Source organism: Lepidochelys kempii, chromosome 4, assembly GCF_965140265.1.
Source record: "Lepidochelys kempii isolate rLepKem1 chromosome 4, rLepKem1.hap2, whole genome shotgun sequence".
Taxonomy (NCBI): Eukaryota; Metazoa; Chordata; order Testudines; family Cheloniidae; genus Lepidochelys; species Lepidochelys kempii.
Genome location: NC_133259.1, coordinates 140139552 through 140154818, shown reverse-complemented (window position 1 = coordinate 140154818; position 15267 = coordinate 140139552). Strand labels below are relative to the sequence as shown.

Here is a 15267-nt window from a genome sequence, read left to right as displayed (position 1 = left end):
CCAGAGAGGGGCAGGGGAGAGAGGGGCCAGAGCCCAGACAGCGCAAATCAGCAGAAGTTGATGGAGCCACTGATTTACACCAGCTGGGCCCTGGCCTTTCGGATCTGCAAATGGCCACACCGGGTCACCGGGTCTCCACTGACTTTATCCTCCTGCTGGGAGCCCGTGGGAGGGAACGATCCTGCATTGGCTGGAGTGGGGGGGGGGGAATGGGATCTAACGGGTCTTTGCAGGTGGCGACTTGTGGGATTTTACTTTTAATAAGCGGCCCGCGAGCGGAGCAGCCCTGGGAGCAACTTCCATAAAGAGCCTGGCAATGTGCCAGGGCAAACCCAAACTGCAGCACCCCACCAGCTGCCTAATGGCAGAGAGTGAGCGTGTGCGTGCAGCCCACGTCCACGCCTGGGTCTGCCAGTGTGCCACGCCTGCGTGGCGGGCGCTGGCTGGATCTGGTCAGGACAGACATTGGGAGACACGAGGGTGGGAATGGGGGACCGCAGGGAAAGCCGGCGGCCTCCAGGCCATCTCCCGGGTCAGCGGGCCCCCAGGTGCCCTGGCTCTCGTGTGGCGGTCTGGGATAGGCACTGCCCAGCCAGAGGTACATACGCTCCCAGGCTGCTGCCTGACTAGTTCCTTGGCTGGCCTGGGTCGGCCCCCTGGAAATCAGGCCCGGTTTCTCCCCGGCGCTGGGGCTCTCCTCGCTTTCAGCATGCACAGCATTCAACGGTCACCCCGGGGGCCAGGCCGGGTTAACCAGCTCAGCAAGAGCGTTAGACGGGGACCCTGGCAACGGCAGGCCAGACCTCATTCAGCGCTCAAGGGGTTAATTCAACCCACAGCACCCCAGACTTGTGCCGGGGGGCGTTTTGCTCCTGCACCCAGGGCTTGAGCGGGAAGCCTTTGGCCCCTCTCCAGAGGGCCGATCCTGGGTCCCAGCACACAGGGAAGACAGGATCAGGCCCCTGGTGTACAGCTCGGAATAGAGGCGGCTGCGGGGCTAGACCCCAGCTCTATGATGCTTTGCTCGGGGAGCTGCTCCCTGCCACCCGGAGACATAACACTTCCCACAGGGCCAGATCCTCGCCGGGCGTAAATCAGTAGAGGGCCTAAATCTGCTTGAATATGGGAGCGATGTTGTTCTTTTCCACTGCAACAAATTCAGGTGTCTCACCCTCCCGTGCACAGCCCGGCACTGCTCTGCCCCTCCCTCCCGTCTCCTCTCAAGGCACGCTCCCTGCCCGGGGTGCCAGCCTCCGCTTTGCCCACTCCCCCATCCCGCAGTGCCCCGCTCCACCGGCCCCACTCCCTGCACAGCTCTGTGACATCCCTGCCCTCCTCATCCCAGTGCCCTGCTTCTCCAAGGACACCTGTCCAAGAGTCCCAGCTAGAGAACACGCCCCTGGGAATTGATCCAGACCAGCTCCACTGAAGTCAAGAGACCCCTGCTGATTTACGCTCGCAGAGGGTTTGGCCTGGTGCATTTCGTCTCTGCCCCCCAACCCTCCATGCATCGCTTATTGTCTTGCACTCGGATCCCAATGGTGCATTTGGAAAGGCCAAGCGTGATCCTCCAAACCCTAAGGATTAATTAGTGCCTCTACCCAAACCCTGGACTGAAAATCCCACTCTGGGGAACCATGGTTTTGCCCTGGTAAAATTTCTCTTCAGTCAGGGAGAGGGAATCACCCAGCCCTTGGAATTGGCGGGGTGGGGGGGGAGAGGGGGAAGCAACTTGGGAAAGGATGTTGAAAGATTTAAAAGGAAAAAAAATCCCCATCAAGTGCAATTAGCCAGGAGCTCAAATTGTTCCTGCCTTTGATCAATTCCCTCAGCTGACATTGACAGAAGGGAGATCTGGGCCAGGGTGCCTGGGGATCAGGAGAAGGCAGCGAAGTTAAGGACAGCCTCACGCTCCCAGGAAGGGGTTTGGTGCCTTTCTAACAGCGCCAGTTTGAAGAACTCCTGCGTGTTTCTGGACCCATTGTCCCACCCCCCACCCCCAAGCAGAGCCCGCCAGCATTATTAGCCAGGGGCATTAATTTGGACAGCGGAGTTAATACCTGGAACAAAATCCAACACAACATTCTGTACTGCAGGAAACCTGTCTAAGTGCAAACCTTCTCCCCCCTCTGACCTCAGAAATCAACCTGACCTCTCCAGGACAGCGGGAAGGTTCGGTTACAAGGCCAGGCTGGAAATCTTTTACTAAGCATAATTTTTGTTGGGTTAGGCAATATGGGAGCCCCGAAAAGCGGGGAGGAATCTTGGAATTTGTCAGTTTCCCTGTGAACGTCTGGTTCTGCCTGTTATTGCAACCAGTGTGAGGGGGAAAATAAATCTCCCCTTTCATCCTACGCCATTCTGCCCTGCCTTACGTATTTATTTTTCAATCTGAGTTTCGCCCCTCCCCTCCCTGGCAGGGGGCTGGGAGGGTTAATTGCTCAGTGTTTGCAAAGTGCTGTAGGAGTGCTAACAGGGGCAGAACCCAGCCTCGGACACACAGAGGCCCCTCTCCGCTGATCAGAGCTGGGCGTGCGGCTCCAAGGGCAGAATTTAGCTAAGCGCAGCCGCTGTGTCTGACGTTGCAGGTGGTTATTCCCTCAGCCATCAAGGCTGCCTGGCCTAAAAGATGCTTCTGTGGACTGGCCCCACCAAGCCCAGGAGTGGAAGAAGGGGCTGCTGATCCCTACGGCGAGCATTAGCAATAGCACTGAGGAAAGGCAGGGCACGGTGCAGGTCCAGAAACCTAGCCCAGGTCAGCTGTGAAAGTCCAGCTCCACCCTCCTCGGTGCCCCGCACATAGCCCTCCTGGCTGGGTTCGAAGGATTTTCTGCTTTTCCCCCGTGTCAGGCACAATCTGGGAGGGTACTTCAGAGAGATGGGGCAGAATTCCTGCTAATCTACCCTGCTTTGTCTGGTGCCATCTGGTCCACAGAAAGTACCTCAGTGTAACCTTTGGGGATAGATAGATAGATAGATAGATAGATCTTTTGTATGGTTATGATCACAGGGTTTTAAAATAAGCCTTTACAATTTCTCCAGGGATCGCCACACAAACACCACCCCAAAATACATTTAATAGATAAAGTCCTGCTCAGCCTGCTTGCTTCTGATGCTTAAAACTAGCCTAGACTCAGAATTAGGAAACAGAGAAAACAGAACAGCCTGCTTGGGGATAGACCAGACAGGAACTAAGAGGTCTTTACCGTCTCCTCCACAATTCTACCCTGGATATTTCAGTTTTGTTTGACAGTTTGAGGTGAGTGTCCAAGTCCAGAACAGCAGGAGGGAAATGATACATTACACCCAAGGAGCTGCTGTGTCACAGGCTGCAGGGAAGGAGGCTACATTAAGATCAGGGCTTAGACCAAGGTTTGGCCAAGTTCACTGCCTCTTGTTTCATAGAGAAGGTTAGGAAAATACCCAGCTAGGGGAATTTTGCCTAAAGTCAAGCACTCCAGCACCTTTCCTTCTTCTGTGAAAAGCCAGCTGGACAATGAGTTGGAAAGACAACAGAGATGCTAAATCATATTATATATCTATCTACACACACACACACTTTACATATTATCTAATGCACGTTATTTTCATAATCTCAATTTCCTCTCTGCATAACTGAACTAAAATAAATGCTCAAGGAGAGCAGAAATCAAAGCTTTGGCAACATTCAAGATCAATACAAAAACCAATTTAAATCAAAGGAAGCACAAATCTATGTCCTCCAAGCACAGAGACATGGGATTCACATATTCCTGTTTAGCAGTATACCGAAACAATCTAATGGGGATGAAGTCAGGTCCACTGTAGACAGACGTAGCCATCCCACACAACAAAGAGAGGTGTCTATCTGTGCATTAGAAACCTGAAAAGGAAGCCTGCCACGCTTCTAAATTTCCACATTGAAATCCATCAGCCTGGTATGGAGCATCAATAAAGCAACCGATTAAAAAACCAAATCCAACCCAACCCCACACATCTACCAGTACTGAGAACTTTCCCGGCCACTTAGAGTCATGGATCCGAAGTTTCAACCCTCTGGGTGTTAGGCAAGGGAGGAGAGGGGGGGAAAGGAACAATTTTCCCTGCATCTTGGAGACCCTCAGCTGTCTTGGCAACAGAGTTTTGCGTTTCAGCCAGAAGTGTTAATTTCAAAACACTTTCCAGCGGCCTGGGGAAAGGAAACGCAACGCCGGTTTTTTAAAGTCATGTCAACTGAGCTCCCTCGTCCCTTCCAATCTAAATCGTTTCGACGCTGTGGAGAGATACATCTGAAAGCATTTATATTTCTGCAAGTTCTGACGGTTTGCACAGCTCTAAGAACAACCCCCAAAAGCACGTTTCTCTCTCTCTGGTCTCCTTGGTACCAGAACAGGTCTAAATGGTTTATCATCGCTCGACGCGTCGACCAAACGATGGTAATATTAACCCTCCCGAACTTGAGGGGGAGGGAAAAGGGAAGGATAACATTTACTAAGAACAAAAAAACCTGGGGTCAGAAATTCCTTCGTTAATTCTCCTTCCAGGAAGCCTCAGTTTACTTCTTTGGCCGTTTCCTCACCAACCAGCTCAAACAATAGAGGCCAATTAGAATAAAACTAACAACTGCCCTCCATAAACCCGCTCCCCCTCGAGCATAAAGCTGTGGGTCAGGTGTGTACTGGTCTGGCAAGTACCATGCCCCCACACAGAAGCAAGCACTCAGCAGGACTGGCTTTCAGGGCTCTGGCTCTGGGAGGACGTGTGTGCCTGCACAGAGCGGTGGCATGACAGATTGCTCAGCTGTGAAGTGTCAGGGCTGGGGCCGGCTGGTCCCTTACCTCTGGGCTGCGGTGTTGGCATCCAGGATCCCAGTGCTTTGCATCCAGGACCTTACGGATGTCAGTCCACTGGTCAAGGGTTCTTCTTTCATGGTCAGCCCTCCTCTGGGGAGACCCTCCTGGATGGAGAACATCAAAACCGCCTTTGAAAGGGGAAGGGGGGGGATCAGCTCGCCCCTCAGCGCCCCCAGGCCACCTCCCGGGGGGAGACAGGAATCCAGGCTCCACTGAAGCAATGGACACCAAAAGTTTGTTTGGCCAAACTTCTAGAAAATGCTATTTAAAAAGGGGGGGGGGTCCGAATCCCCAAAGCCCCAGGCAGCCCCCAGCTCTGCAGCTGATCCCAGATCCCAGCTCAGAGCAACACAGGGCTCTGGATCCGGCGCAGGCTCAGGCCAGTGTCCTCCTGGCCACCTCCCGCCCAGCAACAGCCCAGGCGACCCCCAGGTGCCAGGGGCGACTGTCCCAGCAGCCAGGGAAGCCGCATCTGGGGTTGTTTGTTTCCAAGTGCGGCGAAGGGGTGGTGCTCGGGGGGGTGGGAGGTCCAGGGAAGTTGGAGAGAGGAGCAGGAGCCAAGTGGAAATCAGCAGCGGGGAGGGGCAGCTTCGCGCGGGGAGGGGAAGCAGAGCAGGGCAGGAAATCCCAGCGGCGGGGCCGGGGAGGAGGCGGAGGGATGGGGCCGGCGGAGGGATGCGGGGAGCCGGGATGCAGGCGCGGGGCCGGGGCGCTGGTTACCATCCAGGCGGGGGCAGCGGGCAGCAGCCGCCGCCGCCGCCGCCGCGGGCGCTCCCGGGGGAGCCGCGGGGCCGGGGCGCCGGGCCGGCCGCCTCCCCGCCGCCTCCTGCCGCTGCGGCTCCTCCGCCCCTCGCCGGGCAGCAGCACCATGAGCAGCAGCAGCCGCCCGGCCGCCGCCGCCGCCGGCCCGGCCCCCGGGGAGCCGCCGCTCTGCGCCCGCGGGCGGCCCGGTCCCCTGCCGGCCTGGCCGACCCGGGCCATGCCGCCGCCGCCGCCTCCTCCCCGGGGAGGGCGGGCGAGCGGGCGGGCGGCGGGGCCGGAGCCGGAGCCGGGCAGGCTGACATCATTCCGGGGAGGAGCGGCCCCTCCCCGAGCCGGCGGCGGGGGGCGAGGGGCAGCGCCGGGGCAGGGAGCGGCTCCCCCGGCGGCCGCCCCTGAGCCCGCCCGCTGAGCGGGACCCCCAAGGCGGCCCCCCCCAAATCCACCGGGTTAAAGGGCCCCCCCAAATCCACCGGGGTTAAAGGGACCGCCAGCGCGGCCCCCCACATCCACCAGGTTAAAGGGACCCCCAACGCAGCTCCCCCGGGTTAAAGGCCCCCCCAACGCGGCCCCCCAAAATCCACTGGGTTAAAGGGACCCCCAACGCGGCCCCCCACATCCACCAGGTTAAAGGGACCCCCAACGCGGCCTCCACCAGGTTAAAGGGCCCCCCAAATTCCACTGGGTTAAAGGGCCCCCCAACGCAGCCCCCCAAAATCCACTGGGTTAAAGGGACCCCCAACGCGGCCCCCCACATCCACCAGGTTAAAGGGACCCCCAACCCGGCCTCCACCAGGTTAAAGGGCCCCCCAAAATCCGCGGCCCTCCAAATCTACCAGGTTAAAGGGACCCCCAACGCAGCCCCCACCGGGTTAAGGGGCCCCCCAACGCGGCCCCCCAAAATCCACTAGCTTAAAGAGACCACTAAGGCGGCCCCCCACATCCACTGGGTTAAAGGGACACCCAACACAGCCCTCCAAATCTACCAGGTTAAAGGGACCCCCAATGCAGCTCCCCCGGGTTAAAGGCCCCCCCAACGTGGCCCCCCAAAATCCACTGGGTTAAAGGGCCCCCCAACGTGGCCCCCCAAAATCCACTGGCTTAAAGGGACCACTAAGGTGGCCCCCCACATCCACCAGGTTAAAGAGACCCCCAACACAGCCCTCCAAATCTACCAGGTTAAAGGGACCCCCAATGCAGCCCCCACCAGGTTAAAGGGCCCCCCAACGTGGCCCCCCACATCCACCAGGTTAAACGGAACCCCAAGGCAGCCTCCCCCACCCGCCAGGTTAAAGGGATCCCCAATGCAGCCCCTCAAACCCAGCAGGTTAAAGGGACTCACAACGCACCCCCCGAATCCACCAGGTTAAAGGGACCCCCAACATGCCCTCCAAACCCATCAGGTTAAAGGGACCCCAACACGTCCCCCCAAATCCTCCTAGTTAAAGGGACCCCAATGCAACCCTCCCAAATTCACCAGGTTAAAAGGACCCCCAACACGGCCTCACCAAATGCACCAGGCTAAAGGCCTAATACAGCCCCCAAAATCTACCCAGCCAAAGGGACCTCCCAATATGGGTCCCCCCAATCCACCAGGTGAAAGGGACCCCAATACTACCCCCAACTTCACACAGCTCAAGGACACACTAATGCACCCAAATTAATAGACTTCCCAATACTGCCCCCAAAAGAGCCCCCAAGTCCACCCATCCAAGGGGAGCTCCAATATTGCCTCCCCAAATCCACCTGGTTAAATGGGCTCCCATGTTGCCCCCCAAATCCATTCAGCTAAAGGGACCACCCAATATGCCCTCATTCTCCCCAACGCTGCCCCCCCATCCATCCATGTAAATGGTACCTCAATACTGGCTCCCCAATTCACCCATGAAAGGAATCCCCCATACCAAATTACTGCTGCCCACTGTCTAGAGACACCCGCAATCCTGCTAATCTAAACCACCCAAACTAACAGCTCCCCCATAATCCACTTTATCCAAAAGGACCCCATTACAGTCCCCCCCAAACCCTCCCATCTAGAGACCCCCAAAATGCTCCCCCTTGGCAACCCCTAGTTCTGTACCCTTCAATGGATCTTTGTAAGAAGCCCCCAATTCTGCACCCCGAGCTGCATCTAGCAAAAGGGATTCCTCAACTTTTGCATCCTAAAGGCTTCCGGTGAAAGGGGCTCCCCTGTAGTGCCCCCCCCACATCCACCCCAGCTCAAGCAAATCCTCAGTGTCACCCCTCAACATCTTGTCAGGGAGATCAGGGCCACACCATTTGCTCAGCCAAGCTCAGCAAGCCTCACCCACTGCACTCCAACAAGTGGGACCTCCCCATCTGCACCCCAACCTCCAGCCCCGCTAAGGACACCTGGAGATTAGCTGAAAACCCTGGCCAAGGAGAAGGACAAACAGTGGACTGGGGAGGTGGGATGCAATCACTAATGGGGGCAGCGCTGCAAGGATGGGAAATAACGGCGGGGGCCAGGAGACGTGGGTAGAAAATAAAATAGGGTCCCCTGGGAACCCTGTAGCTGACACATCTGGGGGGAAAGAACCTGGATGCTCAGTAGGAGGGTGGGTGAGGAATGGCTGAGACACGTAGCGGGCTGGGCAGGCAGCCAGTTTGACACGGGTTCCGTCTACACTAGAGCGGTGACAGCAGAGCCGCGGTTTTTCCAGCGCTGGAGCTGCTCTTCCTCTCCGAGAGGCAGCAGCTCGGTTGGTGGAGGAACCCTTCCGTCCCCGAGCGGCGTCCAGAGCGCGCCGTCCCCCCAGCCCGCTCAGGGCATTAAGCTGCCCTGTTTGCCGTGCAGAGTAGCCCGTGGGTTAGTACCGAGCTGTGGCTCCCAGAAAGGGCCAGGGGCGTTCTGGGCTGCAAGCGGCAGAGAGAAGCAAGGCGCGACTTGTCCCTGCAGCCCAGAACCTAGCAGGCTTCCCAGGGCTGCTCTGCGCTGCAAAACCAGGTCAGCTTGGCGGCATCACCCCGGGCTGGGGAGCATGGCTCGGCCGGCGTGCCATAGTTCAGCCAGCTGAAGCCCCAGCGCGGCCGGAAGAATTCTCCCCGCGGCCTAGCTGCTGCCTCGCAGAGAGGTGGATTTCCTACGGCGATGGAGGTCGCTGTCCGAAGTGTCTGCACTGCAGCGCTCCAGCGTTTCTGGTGTAGACACAGCCTACGGGGGACTGGGCATTGATATGGACAAGACTAATCAGGGCTGCCCCAGGGAATGACCCAGCTGGAAGGGAGAGGCTGCCTCATGCACCAGAGTTTAAACAACTCTCAGGGTGAGACCTTCCTGGGGGCAGGCTAGCCCACACCTGCTGCTGCAGGGTTCTCGCACCTTCTGCAGCAGCCGGTGCTGGCCCACCAGAGACGGGACACCAGCTCTCGGGGCTGAGCCAGTCCGGCCATTCCTCTGTCCCTGTCCGGGGAGAGGCTGATTAGTGCCTTGGTGCCAGGGCAGGGCGTTCCCCAGAGGATCATGATGCGGCGGCAGGGGGTTCAGGGAGGGGATGCTGGTGGGACCGGTTTGGGAGGAAAGCTGAAAAAAGCGAATCGGTCTGGATTAGCTGAGCAAGAGCCACGATCCCAGTCTAGGGGCGTGTGAGGGGCCCGCACCCCCAGGAGGGAGAGGAGTTAAGAGTGGGACGTGGGGTTCTGGCCAGCAAGTAACGGGATGAGATTAAGACGGGAACATTTTGGCTGGACATCAGGACGTTTCCTGGCAGGAGAAGTCTCTGGCTTTGGGTTGTTTCCGTACAGAAGGGGTGGGAGCTCTGTTGCTTGGCGTCTGTAGCGCTAGACGGGGCAAAGCCCTGGGGAATGTCGCACAAGGATCAGTTCTGGAGAGGGCTGTTTGTTGACACTATCGATACCCAAGGACACTCTACCAGTTCTTTTCCATTGTGAGCTGCTTGTCAGCACCCAGCCCTGACGAAAGGAGCTCACTGCTGCACCCCACGCCTGGCCCACTGCACCTGGCCGGAGGGCTCGGAGATCCCGGGTGCAGACAGCCGAGCTCTCCAAAGGGATCCGTATTTCTGTGCCCCAGCCCAGGTGGAAGGGGCTGCAGTCCTGACCCCACCAGCCAGCCAGGCCGGAAGGAGAGATTCTCAGCCCTTCGCTCTGTTCCCCTTCCCAGTGCTCAGGTCCCCCTGCGGGGAGAGCCATGTCATTTGAAAAATACAATTGCAACTGCAAGGAATGGGCTGCTCCGGCACACACGGGTGAGCTCCCGGGACCTGTTGCTGCTGGGCAAAGGGGGCTGGAGAAGGAGGAAGATCTGTGGCTAAGGCACGGGCCTGGGGTGCAAAGGACCTGGGTGAAGTTTCTGGCTCTGCTGCAGGCCCATGGGGCTGGGCCTGGCTCCCCCGCCAGGCGGTGAGACCTGGCACACTGGGTTGCAGCGCCATGCAGGTGTGGCTCCACGACGGGGCAGGCAGGCAGGCCAAACTTCAGCGAGTGGCGCTGGGCCGTGCCCTGGCATCATGACAGAAGGGTGGGCCAAGCCTGAGTGGCACCGTGAACCCATATGCCAGGGCACGCTGGGAATGGGGCACCTGGCCCAGCTCCCAGTGGACAGGAGCGTCCGTTGTGGGGTGAGCTCGGGACATCAGGCCCAGCCCCAGGGGACAGGAGCCGCTGCTGCCTGGAGCAGCAACTGCCCCAGCTTCTGTGCCACTGGTGGGATGAGGGGCTGGCGGTGCCTGGGCGCAGGGGCCTGCAGCGGGTGGTCAGTGCCCCCCAGGGCGGGCGAGGAGGTGGGCATTATTTAATCAAACTCCATAGAGCAGTCAAGGGAGATTTAGCGACCGGGGACTCTGCTGTCTTTTCCTGGGGCTGCTCCCCAAAAAAAACCAGGGCCCGGCTGCAGCCCGAGGCCGAAGCAGTGAGAGGTTAGGGGCCCACGGAGGGAGGCGTTCCTTCCTGACCCTGGCAGTTGCGGGGTGGCTTGTGCCCTGGAGGGCTCATCGCCCAATCAAGTGATTTCCCTGCCTGAGGCAAGGGAGGGTCAGCACCCCAGCCAGCGAGGGGCAGCCCCAGGCAGGCCCCAGTGAACACGTGGGCCGAGAGGTGAGATCACCTTCTCTAGGGCCTTGTGGAGAACTTGGAGCCTGGCAGCCAGCTGCTATGGGGCAGGGAAGGGAGAGCCGCGGGGTTTTCTGCCCCGCTCCTCCTTACCAGGAGCCGGCAGAGACGGCATGAGCAGTGGAGGAATGGCCCTGAAGAAGGGGGAGTCAGATGGGGAGAGCGCTGGTACCCTCAGCGCAGGGCAGACCAGATGCTGGAGACGGGGGGATGGAGATGCCCTGGGAGCTCGGGGGAGAGATGGCAGAGCTGCCAGCCAGCGAGGCGGGTAGGTGAGTGCAGGCCTGGGGAAGGAGGCAGGTAGGTGAGTGCAGGGAGAGTCTCCCAGACTGGCACGGCATCAGGAGACAGACCAAGTGACTGCAGAAGGGTTTGCTCCTCAATACCCAGAATGGGGCAGCCGGCCAAACACTGCCCCAAAAGCTTCCCCCGAGGCCCAGCACCCAGGTGCCAGCTGGCAGCCTCGGCCGAGGGCGGCACGACACGGCTCTGCCATCTGCCCGTGAGGAACAGCGTCCCTGCTGCGGGGCAAACAGCTTGGCTACCGAGCCCTCCGCCAGCCGGCGAGGAGCCGCGAGCCGGTACCACAGATCTAGGCTCGCCAACCCCAGCAGGTCCCACTGGGCGAGACGCGCACCCCGCCACGCAGGAGGCTGGCCCAGACCATTCCCTGGTGCCTTTGGGCTGCCTCCTGATTGGTGAACCCCCAGCCCTGCCCCCAACGGGTGTGTCAAGGACACAGTGGCCAACTGGGAAATGTCTAGGGAAGCAGAGATCTGAGCCCCACCGTGCCTGGCGCTGTACAAACACAGCCCCTGAAGAGCTCACGCACAAGTGCAACCCATGATGGGGGGTCGGTGCCCTGGGGGCTGGGACCTCACAAACTCACCTCATAGAGGGGCTGCCGAGCTTCCATTGCAAGGGAACAGCTTCCATCCGCTGTGGAGCTGAGTTCAGCTGGGTCACCTGCTGGTGAATGGCTCTGAGTTCATTAGCAACACCTGGCGCAGCCAGTCCCCAGACATGCTAGTGTCATGCCTTGGAGCCGGTGGCTGCTGTCTGCAGAGACCAGTCGATTAAATCCAGGGCCGACCTTTCCAGAGCTCTGGCGGGCTGAGTCTCCCACACACTGCCCTCTCCCTCGAACACGCTCAAGCTGCCCCACCCGGTTCTTAAAGGCACAGCTCCACACAACCACACACAGACCATGATAACACAACCGCGGTGCAGCTATCAGCACAACAACCAGCTAAGAGGTTTTGCAACCTCAGATCCGAGATCCGACCGACAGCTATTCTGTGGGTCCTACACTCGCATTTAGGCAGCCATGTGTTTTTTCACACACACATGCAGGGTTTGAACCCTCAAATCTACCCCACACAGCTCTCAGCCACCTCTACTACAGGATTATGGGTTATGTGTGTTACCATATGTCACGGAGTCCCCGGGTGATGCTGTGGGACTGCTCCCCATGAAGCCAGGCAGGACTCTGGGGAAGTCTCCTCTCTGGGAGCAGCCTGTCGCCAGGGCACACAGCTCACCCGGCTTCCACCTTCCTGGGCCTGACCTCGGAGCATTCAGCATCCTCTGCCCCTCCGTGCGCTTCCCACAGCGAGTCCGCCCAGGCGGGGTCCTGGGGAAGCCAGCGGGTCCTGCACCCCAACTCCGCAGTGAGATGCGACTCTCAGCCAGCCAGTAAAACAGAGGTTTATTAGACGACAGGAACATGGTCTAAACCAGAGCTTGTAGGTGCAGAGAACTGGGACCCCTCAGCTGCCATTCTGGGGGGCAGTGAGCCAGACAACCCCATCTGCACTTCACTCCATATCCCAGCCAGCCCCAAACTGAAACTCCCTCCAGCCCCTCCTCCTCTGGGCTTTGTCCCTGTCCCGGGCCAGGAGGGCACCTGATTCCTTTGTTCTCCAGCCCTTTAGCTCTCACCTTGCAGGGGGGAAGGGCCAGGCCATCAGTTGCCAGGAAACAGGGTGTCGGCCATTCTCTGTGTCCAGACCCCTGCACACACCTGCCCTCTAGGGCTCTGCAATGATCCTACACCCTTACCCCACCACCTAGAGACTTAAGAACTGCATAGGGGAAACCGAGGCACTCCCACACAATTCAGAGGAACCATTAAGAACAGTCCCACTTCGTTACATCTCTCCCCGCTTCGAGATCGAACTGAGTGGGGTCACTTTAGCCAGTGACCTGGGGAAGTTCGAAGCCACCAACGTTCCCATGGATGCCCCAGCATCTCTCCCATTCCTTGGTGGGAGTTACACCAGGCCCTTCCAGTTTCACGCCCTCCCTTAGGTCGGGGGTGGTCGATAGCACTCGCAGGCTGCATGTGGGAAGGTTTATGCGGCCCGTGCCCTTTGGCCACCCCAAAACCCCAGGGGGTCAAACTGGGATTGGGTCTTCTCCCCAACAAGCTGGCCAAACACAGCCACTTGGTTAGAGGACTGTTTAACTTTCTTAACAGCTTTCACTTCATCTGAGACCTTCTCAAAGCTCTCCACACTGGGTCTTTCAACAGGAAAGTCAGTGGATCCATTCACAACAGAAAATTTCTGGCTGTTAGGAACTGAAACTTTCTTGATTAAATCAGGTTTCAGAGTAGCAGCCGTGTTAGTCTGTATTCGCAAAAAGAAAAGGAGTACTTGTGGCACCTTAGAGACTAACCAATTTATTTGAGCATGAGCTTTCGTGAGCTACAGCTCACTTCATCAGATGTTTACCGTGGAAACTCTTCACAATGTGTATGACAATCAAGGTGGGCCATTTCCAGCACAAACCCAGGTTTTCTCACCCCACCCCCACCCCCACACAAACTCACTCTCCTGCTGGTTATAGCTCATCCAAAGTAACCACTCTCCCTACAGCAGGAGAGTGAGTTTGGGGGGGGGGGGGGGCGGAGGGTGAGAAAACCTGGATTTGTGCTGGAAATGGCCCAACTTGATGATCACTTTAGATAAGCTATTACCAGCAGGACAGTGGGGTGGGAGGAGGTATTGTTTCATATTCTCTGTGCGTATATAAAGTCTGCTGCAGTTTCCACGGTATGCATCCGATGAAGTGAGCTGTAGCTCACGAAAGCTCATGCTCAAATAAATTGGTTAGTCTCTAAGGTGCCACAAGTCCTCCTTTGCTTTTTGATTAAATCACTTTCACACCCTTCAGTTGCAGTAAACTGCTTGCAAAGACTCCATGAGGATTCCTTTCCCTCGGGGCTTTTCTATGCAAGAATTCACCCCTCACAGAAATTCTGCCCTTACCCTCTTTACCTAGGGCTTGCTCTAGAGGAACACTTTCCTGAGCAACAACAGACTCTTTCTGGGTCTCACTTACACCCAGAATTACCTCTGGCCCATCCAGCGGATTCCTACACAATCCCCCTTTCAGGCAAACTGACAGATTTCCTAGATAAAAGGTCAGAAGCATTCTCCTTCCCTTTGCCACACACAAGTTCAGGAATCTTTTCCTTCTTGCTACAGGTTTCCACACCCTCAGTAGGTAGCACAATCACACACCTTCATGCTCTCCTTGTGCCCTGGCTAGGATCTCACCCTGATTAGACAGAGTTGCTCCACCCTTTCCAACAACACACTAGCAACAGGCAAAATACAAGCATCAAAATTGTCTGGGCTCTGGGATTTTACATAGACACTAACTGGATGCGACCTAGTTACAGGGCCATTCTCCCGAGCAGACACAAACTTAGGACCCTTCCCTTCCTGGGCGTTAGCTGAATCCAGAACCAGCTCTGAGACAACTGCACGACCCTCAACCATCACAGGCTGAAAGGCCCCTTCTGCCTGCTCCACAGACAAAGAAGAGCCGGACACACTTTCTCCTTTCCCAGACACACAGCTTGGGATCTCATTCCCCTGGTCCCAGCACACAAGGCTGGTCACAGACAGCTGCTTGGAGACCAGGGTAGCTCCCTCCACAGGCAAGTCAATACCCCTGGCAGACACAGGCACGTTTCCTTCCCTGTCACACTTCTCCACCCAGGTAACAGGCAAGGTCCAGGGACACTCATCTGCCACTCTCCTCGCCTTCCCACCCTGCTGACTAGACACAGCCATCAGCTCACAAGGCTGCCTAGGCTCATCCAGACTTTCCTTACCCAGCACCTTGCCCCTCCCAACAGATCCCCTGCCCTGCCCTGCCTGTGTCTCCCCCCACTCAGCTGGGGTCTTATCTCCCCCCCTGTGCTCAGCGCTGCCCTTGCTGTCCCAGTGGGGGTAGGCAGCAAGCTCGCTGCTTTCCTCACTGCATCAGAGCCAGCATCCTCCGCCCCTGAGCCCCCCTCTCCGGTGTGCAAAGGGGCGGGGAGCATCTCTCTGTCCCACCCAGCCCCAGGGGTCTGGTCACAGGCAGGCAGGTACCCTGAGCCTAAGGGCTCCTCCCTGCTGCCAGCCAGGTCGTCTGCATTTTCAGTGACCATTTCCCCCTCCACTGATTGGTTCCCTGGCTTCAAATTCAAACCCTTGGCAGTTACAGGAGCAGGGCCTGGATCCTGTCCCAAAGAGACACAGTCACCCCACAACAGGGTCTCGCAGCTGGTGTCCTGGAGCACCCCACT

General features: G+C 58.0%; 1 protein-coding gene across 4 annotated transcripts in view; it reads right to left on the bottom strand.

Moving 5' to 3' along the window:
* Positions 1-5813, bottom strand: part of EBF4 (EBF family member 4) — a 99754-nt gene extending 93941 nt beyond the window's left edge. For 2 of the 4 annotated variants that reach the window (XM_073343083.1, XM_073343080.1), the window contains exons 1-2: positions 5553-5813; positions 4818-4936 (exon numbers count right to left, since the gene is read on the bottom strand). In XM_073343083.1, coding sequence (XP_073199184.1) covers positions 4818-4936; positions 5553-5813 — 380 coding nt within the window. Of the gene's footprint in view, positions 1-4817; positions 5311-5552 lie in introns of those variants that run through there. The other 2 variants (XM_073343082.1, XM_073343081.1) reach the window with 1 other exon arrangement.
* Between the last annotated feature and the right edge of the window lie 9454 nt (positions 5814-15267).